The sequence below is a fragment of the Plectropomus leopardus genome, chromosome 3 (genome assembly GCF_008729295.1).
Source record: "Plectropomus leopardus isolate mb chromosome 3, YSFRI_Pleo_2.0, whole genome shotgun sequence".
NCBI lineage: Eukaryota > Metazoa > Chordata > Actinopteri > Perciformes > Serranidae > Plectropomus > Plectropomus leopardus.
Window position 1 is genome coordinate 7,806,120 of NC_056465.1, and position 16,642 is coordinate 7,822,761.

At 39.9% G+C, this 16,642-nt stretch overlaps 1 protein-coding gene across 1 annotated transcript in view; it reads right to left on the reverse strand.

Annotated features, from left to right (window-relative positions):
• Nucleotides 1-16,355, reverse strand: part of brinp3a.1 (bone morphogenetic protein/retinoic acid inducible neural-specific 3a, tandem duplicate 1) — a 62,923-nt gene extending 46,568 nt beyond the window's left edge. Inside the window, exons 1-2 of the mRNA XM_042481951.1 lie at nucleotides 16,083-16,355; nucleotides 15,493-15,803 (exon numbers count right to left, since the gene is read on the reverse strand). Of these exons, the coding sequence (XP_042337885.1) occupies nucleotides 15,493-15,749 (257 nt within the window). The 5' untranslated portion in view covers nucleotides 15,750-15,803; nucleotides 16,083-16,355. The remainder of the gene's footprint in view (nucleotides 1-15,492; nucleotides 15,804-16,082) is intronic.
• Nucleotides 16,356-16,642: the final 287 nt, after the last annotated feature.

Below are 16,642 nucleotides of genomic sequence, written 5' to 3' on the forward strand. Positions count from 1 at the left end.
TTTACTCAGACACTGTATAATGACTTTACAGCAGTTAGGTCCAGATCATTGCTCCTCATATCAAAAACTCTGCATTCAAACTGTGATTTTAAAAGCAAATGCATACTATTTACACACTGGAGAAGCCGAGGATTGCATATATAATCGTTTTTCCCCTTGTATTCTTATATAATTAATGTACAATTATTTTGAGCCAAATCAGTGGTACAAAGGGGAAGAAACTAATTAAATTACTTGAGTGACTCAGAAAAGTCTAATTTCACCTCTGACTTAATGCAGTATTGAGCTTTTATTCAAATTACATCTTTGTCTTTCATTTCACATGAGAACTCTGTGACATATTGGAAGCTCTACAAACAGACCACCCTGTCTCAGAGAAATTACATTTCTAATTTTACCATTTAGATTTTGATGGGCAACATAATTGCAGGTCAAACTATGCTCACTGGCAACTTTTCCCCCAGCGAATAAAGTGCTTAATTTTTCTATAAATCATTGGAATAAAAGGCATGAGTCTGGGTTTCTCTCAACGTTTAGATTTGGTTATGGTTGGGGGTTTGTCTACATGGTAAAATAAAGAAGACAAATCCAGTTTTGGACTATGTCACTGTTTTTACAGATAAGAATAGTTTTTTATCAATCTGCTGTAGTTTTTCCTGCATTTTTTATGCACCAAATTAAGGTGTTCTTGGCAACTCATCACAGTTTTCCCAGCAGCTTCTTAGGCACCAATTATGGATGTTTTTTAAGGACCTGTTGCTGTTTATCTAGCAGCTTTTTATGCAACAAATAAGTGTGATTTTTATCGACCTGTCACTGTTTTTCCAGCAGCTTTTAGGCATCAAGGCATCAATTGTGGGTGTTTTTAACGACCAGTCACAGATTACCAGCACTTTTTAGGCATCAATCATGGGTCATATTTTGGGAACCTGTTGTTTTTCCAGTGGCATTTCCAAACCACAATGTAGTTTTTGTGCCTAAATCGCAACATTGGTGAAGTGTAAAGTTTCAGTGGATCCACCATAAATTAACATACAAATGTAACATATCGATGGTTTGCAGAAACATAATTTACAATGCAATTTATATACTGTATATATTTAAATTTTTTTTTATTTTATTTTTTTCTGGTAATTGGGTTAATGTTTGCCTGAATATATACAAATATACAAATATGAACTATATTCAGATAAGTTTAGTATCAACACTTTTTATGGAGCTAGAACAGTGGCAGTACATTTTGGCATCAGAGATAATTATTACATCAAAAAAGGAAACATTGGCACTGAAAAAATAAAACACAGGCATTAACAATATTCATTTTTTATATAATTTTGCATTCTGATGTGTTCTACAGAGACAATCGTCTAATTTTTATCTTTTAGTGTTGAGTTGTTTTTACGCTGCTGTCATCAGCATGAAGTAATTGACACACAAAAAAAGAAACATGAAGAAAAACATCAGCAGATTTTCATTTAAAAAAGACATCACATTGCAAAATAATATCAAAATAAAACAGTTTAATTCTTTTTTCATTTTTTTTCTGTGGATTTTGTCACTGCCAGTGTTTCCCTTTCCAGCGCCACATTTTATTTTCCAAGCCAAAGCTTACTGTTACTATTCTCGTTCCATACACTTTGCAACTTAATTGCCAATGTTTCCAAAAAACATAAACTGAGCAGCATTACAATTCTCTCTAATTGTATACCTACTTATGATAGTATTGGTGGTAGAAGTACATAAATATTATTTCTAGAAGATAGGGTTGACTCAGAAAAACTATAATTGGCACAACAATTGTTTGTCATTCTTCACATTTAAACAAATACGTTTTAAAAATAATCAAAGCTCTGGGAGGACTGCATTCATTTTAATAAAAGAAAACAGGGCAAGAGACAAAAAGCAAAATAAATGGCATCCAGTGAAAGAATATAATAGGGTTTACTGGAATTGGTTTTGCATTTTTCAAAGCGGTTCCAAAACTGCCCGTGGAAAGAAAAACAACAACAAAAAAAAAACCACAAGCTACCAACAACATTTACCTTACCATGATGAGAGACAAACATTTGCTCATCATCAAAAAAAGCCTGAATGAGAACATATGTGCGTGTTTGTAGCTGGGTTACCCCAGATACCAAAATAACCCGTTGCACAAAACAGTTGGTTGATGTAGACTCAATGTTATTTCAAGGACCTCCCCAAAGAGAATTGTGCAAAATGAGGGAAAAATCCTTCATGCTTCAAACAGGAAGATAAACCAAATTACATTTATTTGGAAGACCTTGCATGCAAACTGCCCTGCTGTTTTCAATACTGCAGTTTTTTTTTTTTTTTTTCCTTTGCTGCAGCTTGATATTTTTCTCCTCTTGGTATATTCTGATGTGACATTGATCCTTCTCAATATGAACATGCCATAGGCAACAGAAAAATGATTTTAGAAATTAAGAATTACAAATACAAAGGCTTTTTATTTGAGCGACATCAAAAGAAATTCTACAAATGCCAGTTGGATATTGAGCTTTTTCCTGAAAGGCACCTTCATTGTGGCACACATCAACTTTGTTAATTGAGTTTCTGATGATCCGGCCTTAACAAAAGGAGGGGGGGGGGGGGGGGGGGGGGGGGGCTGGAAGATGGAGACGCTCGTGTCTTTTAGTAATCCACCCACCGCGGAGACAAACACGGAATGAAAGCAAGATCAAGACAAGAGAAGAGAGCGTAATGATGTAGTTAATGGCTGCTGGTTGTGAACGCTTCACGGAATTGCCACCAACAGTTTTCCACCAACATCAAACAAACATCACACCATTAATTTGTGAAAATCCTATTAAGCCAGCCAAGAGGTCCTATAAACAAGACAGCACACTGTTTCCTGCTCTTTTTGCTTCTTTATGCCTTTGAAGCTACTAAGTGTTACTCAAGTACGCATTTCAAACACTCGACTACTACCTCAGACTGTGACCATTGCAGCGGACGTTCTCCTGTAGAGGATTAGGATGAATTACATTGATGATGTGAAATGGTGAAAATGAATGCAATCAAATATTACTCTTCTTATTCTGCTTTAGTGTCATAGCTTTGTAAATTTTACTGTTTAAAATAATACTCAACAGATGGACTAAAGAGGAGCCTCAAGTCACTAATTATTATTCATTTTTTTCAGAAAACTCTCCTGGTTAAGAAACTATAAAAGAAGAAAAGGTCATTATGTCAAGTAATGCGCAGAAACACACATTAGTGCCACAAACAATTACTGTAATCAACCTGTTTAAACTGTTAATGATATATAAATATTCAGGAGGGCTAACATTAATGTTCTACTATTGTCAGAAGCAGGTGCAAATCAGCAAAATTTGTATGCCTCTGTAAAGCCGACCCTTTATCATATACCAGTACTTCACCGACTTTGTCCGTCAATGTACTAAGTTTGCATTTATGCTTAGTTTAACTAATGTTAGCCAGACATATCTTAATTTGGAGATAAAATCATTAACATTAGCAATAAATCCTGTCCTCCTGTTGTAACTTTTCAGTCAGAGAGCTGCAGTGTTGGTAGATGATAGCAAATGTTAGTCTCTCTAGGTTAATCATTGTCATGACTTTTGTGTGTGCTAGGCAAGCTCCTAGGAACAGTGTCAGGAAATTGCCTGACTCTGACCGGCCATAGCATGTAGTCCAGCCAGTATTAATTACAGCCATTAAAAAAAATGGTTAAAATTGCAGTCTGGTCAGCTTTCATAGATCAAACCTGCTCTGTTTGGCTATGTATTATGACGTAGCTATCTTGGACCACACATGATGGAGCTATATACAGAGCCTTGATATGTTTTAAGACCACTAACAAGGATGTCGCACATGCACGTTTAGATACATTTAAAAAATAAAAATAAAAACATCAGTCAACATCATGTAATGTGTTTTTATTTACTCTTACTCTTACTCTTTAAGGAAATTTCTACAAATTTGGCACAAACATCCATGTGGACTCAAGGATGAAGTGATTGCAATTTGGTGGTCAAAGGTCAAGGTCCCATTGACCTGGCGTTCTGTCTGACTCACTTCAGTGAATGTGATATTTTGAGAATACCTTGAGGGCATTTCGAAAATTTGGCGCAATGCTCCATTTAGACTCAAGGATGAACTAAGTAGTATTCGGTGGTCAAAGGTCAAGGTCTCCGTGACCTCATAAAACACATTTTTTGGGCCATAAGTCAATAATCATGACTTATGGTATTTGTGACAAATCTCACATAAGTGTTTAATGGGGTAAAATGACATGTTAAATCTAAAAGGCCAACTTCACTGTGACATCATAATGTTTGACATCACAACATCCACATTTGAAGCACTGTCAACTGTCATGGTTACATATGAGTCTGGACAGGCATGGATGTAAACTGTAACTGCAACTTGGCTGGTTCATGGAGCCATACATCCGCAAGGCAGTGTTTCCATTTTAATTTACATTATGAAGCATTTTTCAGTCAATGGTGGGTTATAATGGGCATTGCTATGCCATGATTAGCTTTAGTGACTTCATCCATCACCAGTGGCTCATTCATTGCTACCAGATGACTAGCAGCATCCAATCAAATGTGTACAGGGTACTCAGTGGCCCTAATAACCTGACACTTCTCACTAATTAGTGAGCTGATACACTCACGGCCACTCTGTTTTCTGCTGCAGTCTCCTCCATCACCTCAACTTCCTCCTTAGATATTATGCTTTTGGTATTGTTGGCTTTACTAATGTAATATCTCAGTGTGTGTGTGTGTGTGTGTGTGTGTGTGTGTGTGTGTGTGGAGATACAGAAATCATCCTTGTTGCCCTGATTCTATGAGAACTCCCTAAACGAGCAGAGCCTTTTTCTGCCAGACGACACAAATATTTGCTATAAATGGTCACTTCCTTGACATGAATGTGTCCAACTGAACTGATTACTGGCTTTCATCTCCTAGCCAAAAACATTTTTACTGCTTAACACCATTTTAAATTAACTTCCTTTCACTATTTTTCTCAGAAGAAAGGGAAATTTTACCATAGTTTGCTGAGGGAATTACTCTAGCTGTCTTTTTTTTCCTCCTTACTGCACAGTATTCCACAGTTCCAAAATGTTTTAGGGGGGTGAGTTTTGTTGAAAAAGCGATTGCTTCATTGATTTGTAGCTCCCATGAATATCACCACACCTCAGATAACAGAAAGCAAGGGCAAGTCAGAGAGAGAGAGCATGATTTGCAGGAGGGTTTGCCGACATGAAGACTGCTGATCCCTTTTGTACTGCTATTTGTCATAACACTGTTGACAAGAGACTCCTCTTCACACACAAAACAAGGAATGCCTAGAATCACATTGTGTACATAATGAGGCATGCACATACTGTTAATACACGCTGTGCACACAGACACCCCACCTCACACACACACACACAAACAAATGGAACAGAAGATAGAAGAGCCAACAGCTACCTTAAATCCTGCACCTCATGACACAGTGGCTTTCTGTCAATGACATGCCTGCATGGGCTTTTTAAATTTTAATCACTGTAGCTGCACACTGTGTCACCACATACGTGCATAAACTCTGTGTTTTTCATCACACACTTTGTTGTTTAACACGTTCACAGCTGATTTTCTTCAATATGAATTTTTCTAATCAAGGTATTATTTTGCCAAATTATTATTCTAAGCACTGTTACTGATATCTTTGTATTCAGTGACATCAGTGCGATGGACAGACCAAGTAACACTTATGGTAAAGACAAAGACAAACTACAGCTTTACATCTCATTCGAATAGGTTTAAAACTGTGTTTATGGTATTTTATAATATGGGAGTTTGATTTATACAATGTTATAACACAAATAAGTTATGAAAAATCATGATCAAAATTGTGTTGAAGAATTTCCGTTGGTGCAACAAGAGGCAAATTCACACTGTGGAGGCTGAATTAGTGGTTGTAAATCATTCAGTTTACATGATGTTAGAAAAAGTCAAATTATTGCGTTAGTCAAAATCTTACACCTACACAATGTGGTTGGGAATTGATTTACTCTTTCAAGTATTCTCTTCAACCAGACATGAACTGGCTTAGGTGTTCTGTGCATGCTCCATGGTCCCTGTGCCAAAAGTTGAACAGCATAAATGCGTAGAAGAAAGTTGGGAAAAACAAGAGCAGAAGAAGAAGGGAAGAAAACAAAACAAGATGAATTTAAAACTTAAAGTGTAGAGTACGTATGAAATGTACAGCATCGAAAAGTTATCCATATTCTCACCGTTTCAACAATATGCAGTCTGTTTGCTGCTTGCTAATGTGTTGGCCTTTTTATAGCATCAGTTAACAACTTAAAATGTACCATGCTGATGTATGTTTAAGTTTTCACGTTTCTATCTAAAATGACAGAAATCATCCTTGGGAAACATTTATATTATGTGTAATTTTATTTGGCCCATGTCCCAAATGCTAAAATGGAGCGGTCAAGGTTCATGACCTTTATGTCAGCCAGCCAGCAGGGGGCGATTGACATGTTTTGGCTTGACTGTTGAGAAGCTGTCATGCAGTCCATCTTCATTTACAGTCTATGTTTTCTATAAATCAAAACTCAGCAGTCTAACAATGGCATAAACCTTGGTGCTGGAAAAAAAAAGCCATCCATCCATTTTCTTCCGCTTATCCGGAGTCAGATTGAATTGAATCGTGACCTTAAAACTGAAAATCTAATCGAATTCTGTATCTTAAGAATCGTGACACCCCTATCAAACACTGAAGCACAGTCTCTCTTTCATGGAAGCTGCTTCCGTGGACCTCTGGCCCTGATAACTCCCCCATCACACACTTGTCAGAAGCCATAAGCTCTGCGCTGGATGAGGTCCTCGTCACTGCCATCGCTGCTGGTGATCGAGAGGAGAAGGCTGCTTTGCTTCTGTCCTGGAGACACATTCAACCTCAGAGATGAAGGACAATAGACTTGTCTCCAACACAAGTCTGTCATCGAACAAATCATTCATGCGTGAGAGAAAACTGCATTTCGATGAAAACTGTATCTCGATAGACACTTCTGCTCTCTCTGGGTATGTTCTGCCATGTGTTTGCAAAAAAAATCTTTATCATAATAACTTCCAGACAGTAATATATTGATTTGAAACAAACAAACAACAGACTATTGCACTGAGGAGCAACAGCCTCGACTGCAAAAGCATTCTGCATTGTGTACAACAAGGTCAGATTAGATTTGGTTACGTAGGCCTGGAAAGAGGAGAGGCAGAGGGGAAGTGCTGGAATGTGTGCTGCATTTAAAGAAACATAGCACCAACAATAAATGCAGTGTGAGATGAACAAACTGCATCCATCAGATTGTTGTTTATTGTAAGTATGCTGAAGTGGAAAAGTCAGAGTTTTATTCAATTGACCTTTTTCTACTTTGAGAGATACAGTATCTCCTTATCCTCAGATTGCTCAAAACAGTATGTTTGTGAGTTTATGACAAAGTTCATCTCACAGTCCTGTGGCTTATGTGAATTAATCCATGAGTCGCCCAAGATCATACGAGGTACAACACCAATGAAATTTGATCCTATCAGCTCCTTCAACTTGTGCATTGCATTGTCCATTTGTGCCTCCTTAATATTCTTAATTTGTAGGCTGCTGCTCCATACTGTCCATGTTTCCAAATTGTAGCCCTGAGTTGATGGCAGTATGTGTTTAAGGCATCCAAGATGATTCTGGTAATCCACGTCCTCTGGTTTAATAATGATTTCACTGTAATATGTCCTGGTGTCCTGGAACATGCTCTAGACTGCGCTGTGCACTGCAGACTACACAGCGGCCCCTGATTGGCCTGACCATTGCCTTGGCATTGCCTTGGCATTGCCTGACGTCGCTGGGTCTTTTTACTAATCTTGACTGAGGCTGTTTTCACAAACTGTTCATTTGTTTACCTACGAAAAGTAATGCACCTTAAGTCATACAAAGGACTTTATCCAAAGCCTTTGGAATCCTGTGAATTTTGGGGTATGTTCTTACCATGTTACTTTTCCTAAACTTAACAGCAGTAACCTATATTGCCAAAATGTAACTTACTTAACCATCATTAATTATGTAACTGTGTGTTGAGAAAGTAATGTCAGTTGTGGGGCACTAATTTGTGGGATATCATACAAACTATTGTGTGTGCATTTCTGTAGGATATGACACAAACGGCTCTATGAGGATATGTTGCTTGACATCAGCAAGATGTCCGCACCGTTGCTCTTTCTAAACATGGGCAACGACTCCGCACTGCAGTCGCCTCTAAAAGGCTTAAAACAGTACATTCTCCTGGGACGCAGGGTTAGCAAGAATGGGAGAGCATTTCAGTATTCCTAAAGTCACCCGAATCCTTAGTCATCTTGAAGCACATGCCTCCTTTTTTTTTCTCTCTCTCTCTCTCTCTCGCCAGAGTCCTCTCAGATCGGCACTCAGGCCGGCATATAGACATAGAGTCACCTGGTTGAATGGCACTGTCCAGGATCTAGCCAAGCTACAGTGAAACAAAGGGCATTACGGTATCTAAATTCCTGTTGGAAACTGATGCAGGCGATTGTCCAATTTAATATCCAGCGACTGTACAATGGATAGCTGTATGTTTGGCAAAGAATATCCATGAGGCTAGGACTGTAGCAGGTGTTAAATTCTTCTGTTTTTGCCATGGTGTCTCCACCAGTGTAGGTATGGATCAAGAGATGGACGCAAAAATGTCTATGTGTTCAGGAGTGAAGCTTATGCCCATCTTCTCTATCTTTTCCTATTTGTTTACTCTGATATTTAGGTTTGAAAACCTCTACTAGCCATGTAGCAGAGTCGACAGGATTAGAGTGGTGACTTCATTTCTCTATCTCAGTGAGTAATGATCCGTAGCCCATGCCGTCATGAATCACAAAAAGCACAACAGATAAATGGAAGTTCTCAGTGACATCCCTTTAGTGCCAAAAGGACACAGCTGAAATTATGACAAAAATGATGTAATTAAAAGAAAACTAAAAGGCGTAACAGTAAAAGTGAAGTTCTGGTCTGTGCCAAAAGGGTGTAAGCTTACTTGCGCATTGTGGGTAGAGCATGCCCTGATACATTAAGTGCCATGGCTCACCACAGCAGAGGAGGTTTTAATGAGTTTGACGGAAGATGAACCAGATGAAATACATGATCTTGATATTGACGTAGAGCAAGAGGGTAAATTGAAGATGAAAAGAGTAAGAAAAAAGATTTTAGTAAAGAGATGAAGCTTAGGCCAAAGTTATGTTAACATATTTAATATGTGTGTGCCTGCAAAAAAGGGTAAAGGAGAAGAACTGTCTCCTGTCTGTACAATTGCAATAAGAATATCTCAGAGCCTGAAAATATTTCAGCATTTTTTGTCAATGGGAGATTTAACCAGCAAAATACCCTCATCATTAATAGGTGGAGAACTAAAAGATTCATTCTGTAAAATCTGATACCACTTATTCCCCATTTGGCTCCAAGCCCTCAAATTGTAAAATATATGTAAGAGCATAAATTGGCAAGTGAATGGAGGTGGAAGTAGCACCATGTTAGTATACCACCATTTATTATGTTGAACCTTGAGAACCTAGAGACCATTCCCTCTCCTGACAAACCTTTAAGGCAGTCTTCCCAACAAGTCCTCCAAACTAAACAACTAAATGGGTTTATCATTGTCTTTCAAGGCTTTATATCGATCTGGCATTCCTAGCTGTTTGTCCTTGCATTCCCAAACAGTTACAAAATGATTGATATGAACTTGTTATATTAAGGAACAAACAACCCTTAGTTAAGGTTAAGGAAAGATCATAGTGGTGGTGTAAAGAAAACAATGTCAACTTTAAGGACAAAGTGAGATTAAGTCACAGCTTGTGATAGTCACATGACGTAGCTGGCTTCCTTGATAAGAGGTTTTGTGGTGCTATAACAACATCGAGCCTTGCATGTGAGAGACAACCGTCATTATTCACATGGATGCTTTAGGTAAACAGAAACAAAGGCAAATTTTAGGCATTTGAACGAGCGGTCAATGATGTTGTTTCCTTTAGTAAAGGGCAGAGTCCTAAAAGGGCGTGCACAGAACCAACATCAAATACCAGTGGCAATGAAGCTGACTGCTGCGTTGCCTCACGTTGTCTGTGTCTCCACCAAAAGTTGCACAAACACTGCAAAGACAACAACTGATGGCCAATAGTTCTGTGCCTGTGTGAGAGGAAATGGCTTATCATACCAGCAGACAACAGTTATTTGTAATCACCATTCAAAAAGGGAAACCAGAAGACCATCATGATACTAGTAAGCTTGTTAGCACATTAACAACACAATCCAATGTTGAAAGAATAAAGCATATTTACAGTGCCAGTGAACAACAACACCAACCATCAGAAATCTTTTCTGCTGAAGAGCTTAATGGCTACAGAGAAACATCCAGCGTTTCTCATACAATGCGAGTGCCTAACGTCTGTGCAATCCATAGTCATTTTTCTCTAAATTCAGATATTTTTGTAAGTCCATGAATGCAGCACAACAGGTCGAGCGCTCCATGAATTCTTTTTATCCTCAGCAGTAGTTTGTCACTTGCAGGGTGGATAATTGATCTGTCAATCCATGCACAGCTGATCAGATCCCATAGATGGATGAGAGGAGCAGTTAAGTGAAAGCAAACTTTTAGACCCAGCAGAATGAACGTTTAAGTTTTACTTTCAATATTCCTGACATTCTGCTGCTGGATGCACTATAAATAATACTACAATATATTTCAATAACGCTCCTAATTTACAGTCCAGCTCCAAAAATCTATTTGTGGCAATGGCTGATTTAGTTGTGACGGCCCGTGGTAACTAACTAACCTAACTTCCTTTTATTTTCTGCCATACTGGCAATCAGAGTGATTTCAACAATTCAATTCAACATGATGAATCAGCAGCAAAAAAAAATGAAAAAGGGCTAACAATGCAGCATTGACTAGGGCAACAGGTCGTTCACCAATAGCCCAACATTTAGCGACGGCTGACTGATGGCTTGATGTGTCTTTAAATGGGCCTTTAAAGAAACAGCCAGAGAGGTAATTGTTTTTTGTGATATTCAAATCCCACTGTATTCACATTCATGTTCACATTGCTATGCTTCTTTGTACGTCACTGACTGTTGATCACCAATCAGCAACCCTCAACACTGAGTGCAAAGATATAAAAGTGTTTCCCTGAAGCAACCCTGCTTGAGACAAATTCTTCAAAAACATCCCTTTGATTTGATAAATTAGGTATTCATCTAAGAAATGCCATTCATTTCAGTTTTGTCTTTCACAATTAAATAGTCATCATTCCCTGTATACCTACTGCATTATCTATGGTACAGCTGAATGAAGTATTTGGCTTCATTGCAGCATATTCTGATGTTTTTATTTCTTTAATCCTCTCCTCCCTTTTTTTCCTCATTGCGTCATGTACTCCATGCAGCTGTAGCAATGTATTCCATTAAATTTTATAATCTCTTTTAAATGTCCTGCTCAACTAAGGCATTCAAAACACCATTGCAAAATCAGAACACAAGACAAATGAAGCACAATACTTCCTCAAGGTCTAAATGACGTGATTCCACGGCGCAATGCAAGTATTGCAACAGCCCCACCTCTGCATCTCGTTCCATCCACAAACATGTTTGCATAATCATGAAACACTAATCACTCCATAATTACAAGAGAAGACACCTTACATCACACAAAGTCAACACAATAGCCAGTGGGCTGACAGGGAGAAAAGAGAGGAGAAAACATGGGAGATGAGGCGTGATATAAAAGTTATGGCCCATGAAGAAGAAGAAAGGAGGAGCTGACAGTTTGACTAATATGCTACTGTCTCTGGCTACGGCTCGACTACAGAAATCATAGAGCGAGGGCTTCTCACGTTCGAAGGAATGATTTCACAACAGCACAAGCCTCTAAATTATTAAATAAAACACGCTTTTGTTCTTTTTGCACCCATTTCCACCTCTGATAAGCGTGGAACAGCAGCAACAGAACAAAAATGTCTCTAATTTGAACTCATGCTATCAGTGTGAGCGACAAGAGCTGTTAATGCTGTTAATTGGTTATCTTTTTCAAATACACCCAGGTATATCTGATAGAAGAGGCAGCATGCAACCAGCTGACTGCTGTCAGTGTAAATTTGAATGCACAAAGCTTTTCGGAGATTTGTCACCCGGGGAAGACAAAAAAATGAAGGAATCAATGTGTTTTTCAAAAACTGCCATTAAGACTGACATCACAGGTGCATTCTTCTGCAGTCACAGTGGAAGTAATATTATAAAAGTGCCTGTTTCTCCCTGGTTTTCAATCCGCTGAATCCATTAATTCATCGCTGGAATTATTGCATTTGATCAGACCTTGAGAAGAGAAAACCTCTTTCACTCAGAGGAGCTGCAGTTTGAAAATCACTTTTTTTTTCTTACAATGCTTCACATTACACTGCTGTGACAGTAAGCTGTAATTCTCCAAGCTTTTAAATCTGTCCTTTTTAATGCAGACCAGACGGAAGATGAAAGGTTGTTAGAGTAAAAAAATTAAACACTTGCACTAACTTCCACACACTGAATAATATTCCATTAAAATTTCCTTCTTTTTTTAAGTATTATAATTAAAAATGGCTACAAGCTGTTCTGGTGCAGTGACCGGCCAGCAGGGGGGGATAAGGCTCTGGATCCTCTTATGTCTCCTCCTCTGTACTGATACTCCTCCAGTCCTCCCTCTCTTCCCCCCGACTCCCTCTCCCCTGCCCGCTGACGGGAAAGGCCAGCCAAGCTCTGGAGAATATTTATGAGCAAGGGAGAGCAATTGGTTTGAGATCATTCGACAAGGGAGGGAGGAAAAATGGGGGATGGCGAGAGGGAGGGAGAAAAAAAGAAAGGAGAAAATAGAGATAGACGTGGAGATAAAGGCGAAGCAGAGGTTGCATTATAATGTTTTTACTTAAACTTCTTTTAACCTAGGGGCTAATTAAAAGTAATTACTCACAATTTATATGTCTTTATTTCAGTAATCACATGTGCTTGCTCGCCTGCAGTTACATCGAGCTTTTTCTAGAGCGCCAAGGACCGAAAATCTGCATAATCATCGAGGAAAACTGTTCAAACTGAGGACAATTTGGCCACTCACTGGCCAGTTTGGGTTTTGGATTACAACACGTCACGGTGACAATTCAACAGCCAATAACAAGCCTTTTACTGACCCATAAATGGCCATAATGCATCTGCAAGAAGCAGAACTGAGTTGCTGATCAATACGAATGACTCTAAGATTACTGTGCCTCAAATTTCTGGCTTTCAAAAGTCATGTTTTGGAACACAAAAAGCGGCGTTGCATTTTGAAGGCACTTGTGATCTCTTCAGTTTTCAGCAAAACTGGCACCCTCCACTGCTCAGCGATGGATGACGGTTGGTGCTTCGGGTGCAAGATATTTAAAGCCTAAAAAGGCTTGTTTTTCCAGGCGAGGGAAGCAAATGACAATGCAGAGACATTATTCCACTTTTTTAACATGGTGATTTCTCTTCGCTTGAGTTTCTATTGGATTTTTTTGCTCTAATTAATCAGCTTCCTTTTCTGTAGAGGAAACTGAAAAGGCCACTGTAGCTCAAGGGGAAAGGAGGGTTATAGACTTGTCAAGTTTGCATTTCTGGATATTTGCTGGAGGAGGTCAAAAGAAGTCATACTGTAGGTTAGAGAATGCTTAAGTTAATTAGTCTTAGTAAAACTGTGATTCTTAAATATGCAAATATCTGCTGGATATTCATGCCAAGGGTTGGGTAGGAACAAAAAGACACAAGAAAGGAAGAAAAGGAGGTATAGAGACATCCTGAGAGACAGAAAGAAGACGACCAGCAGAGAGCCAGCGAGGGAGGAAGTGATGGATGTGAGGAAGCCGACAGCATTACATTCTCTATCTTTGCCTGGCATTGTCACCCCTGTCAGCTGCTAAATGCCAGTGTCACTCAAACCCTCTGTTCAGCTGGCACCGGCCCCTCCACTTCACGGCTGCTGGATGCTTCGCCAACAACGCTCTCATCATCACAAAACTTACTTGGCACAGCATGCGGCCGCAAACACAAGACGCGCAAGTGTGCATGCCACACACAGTCAGCTTTATTGTTGTTAGCCTAAAAACGGCACATCAAGGTTTTGTGAAATTAGAAAGAATGTATACTCAGAAGGAAACAAATTGATTTTGAAACTAGATCAAAGCAGTTATTTTCACCTCTGGAGGACCGCGGCACCTTGAAGTCAAAGCAAAATCCTCTTTTAATAGCAATTTTGGAGATAAACATGTATAAATAGCATTATATACATCCACTGTTGCACGCACAGAATGTTACCCCTACATCATGTTTGGGCGCCTCAGATTGATAAAATTCTTTTAGGTAGTGGCTCAGTATCAGCCTGAGTTAGAGTTCAAATGCTTCAGAGGTGATTCTATCCAAAAGAGAATAAAACTCAGGAGGAAATAGCAGCACAAACACACACCCACGCTTGCATATACTCAGACAACTTTCAAATGAAGAAAGACTGCTGGGTATACAGTTGAGGTTTACTGCTGTTACACTATACTTTGCCACAGTATGTAGTTTAAATCATTCAGTTGATATGGCTGGTGAACTTTGGCAGATTGCGCGGAAATCACCATCCTTTCTTTCGAGCAAGATTCAGAGTTTAATGTCATTTTAAAACTTTAAAAGAGCATATATTTTTTATTATTCACGCCTTATATGTGATTGACAAGAACATAGACAGCTTCCCAGTATCCTGTGATCATACGTGGGAGTTTGCATGTTAAAATTTTCTCCTGTAATCCTATATTTCTATTCCTCTGTCTGAAAAAAGAAAAAAGAAAAAATGTTCCTCGTCGTGAGCTACCCTGCTGCTTCTGAGCACACACCCACTATACTTCACACCACACACTTCTGAAGCCATCCTGTCTACCCACTGTCACACATCAACTGGCTCAGTCAGATATCTGTTACGTCCCGCTGCTTCGCCCAAACCCTCCTGCGGTATCTCCACTTTGAGTTTCCACTGATATGCAGCATTCTGGGGGATTGTATCGTACTCGAACCATATGCCTCTGTTGCCCACAAAAAAATAAAAGGTGGGCGGAAGCCAGTTGCACCCAAAGAAGCTTGCATCTGTGCAGAACACATGCAGAGCTTTCATTTGTATGCAAAACTCCACTAAGTAATCGTCTCAACGCTTCATCCCACAGTTTGCCACCTACTAAATCTGCATCTTTTGTAGTCAAAGAAAAGTATTATGTGATCCTTTGCCTATACTTTTCTTAAGATCCTGCAAAAAAACCAATCCTCCAAACAAGGCCACGAGTAAGTAATTACACAACATCTCTGCATTTGGTCCATTTCACAAACAACCTTCCAGCTTTTGCAGACCATGCAAGGCAGTCATCACTGACCCTGCTCCAGTGCACTCGCTCTCACCTGTATATCTTGTACTTAGTGGTGAATCCTTGCTGGTAGCGCTCCGTGAAATCGACAAACTCCTGGGAGTGGTGAAAGGGACCCTTGTCCGACAGGAGCCAGCCCAGTGGCCCGCCGGAGCCGCTGAAGCCAGCCCCGGCAGGGTCGGCAGCCCCGGCCCCTACTGACACCCAGCTCTGGAGCAGGCTTAGTGTTAACCACTTCCATAGAAACATGAGGGCCGTCAGTCTAATAATGGAGATGCACGGGCCACTCATGCTGTTTCCCCCGGCCCCGGTGACTCCTCATTCTCCCTGCGCTCCAGATGAGTCCTGCCGGGAAGAAGGAAAAAACAGGAATAGGGTGAGGTGTTGAAGCAGGAGAGAACAGGAAAATTGTAAGTGTGGTTTGGGGCGTGAGGAGGATAAAGATGAACTGAGAGGGCTGAAATTCTCCAGGGTCACCAGTTTTAGAGGTTATACTATTTGCAGTGCGTTTTATGTACAAAATAATGCAAATACTTCTAAATATTATATATTTTACAGTTTTACTTGGGTTTTAGGAACGCACCATTGCATAAAAAGTCTTAGTTTTAGTATGATGATTTTTACCGTATTCTGTAAGTACTGTAGTCCGTGTCTGGTCAGGATTAGTCTCCGCAAAATCCCATAGGACCGTAAAGTTGGGTTCGGCTGGGCGCACAGACGCGGCGACATTGGCAAAGGACTTTCTTTTTTTTCCCGAAGTGGATTATCACCACAAATGCAAACAGACGCACAATAATGGGCAGCGCAACTTGAGCGAAACAGAAGATGACATCCAACCTCCTCAGAGCGCGCTCTTCTCCTCCTGCTTCACAGTGGCATATTTCCAGACGATGCGCAGTAGTATGTCCAATCCAATGGAATGAGTAGCAGCGGACGCGATGCTTCTAGAGAGCACAGGGTCAGACCTTCCAGGTGGACTAATTATTTTAAAACACACCATTTTTTTTTCTGGGACCAAATGAGCGCCCGCGTGTGAGAAGCGTCGCTGCCCCTCTGACTCATTTCTCCTCTTTACTGGAGAGACGCGCTCAGGGCGCATGCAGGGCGCACGAAGAGCCGCTGATGCTGCTGACGGTGCCTGGACTCCCAGCGCACTGAATGTGTGAATGGCATTCGAGGCGCTC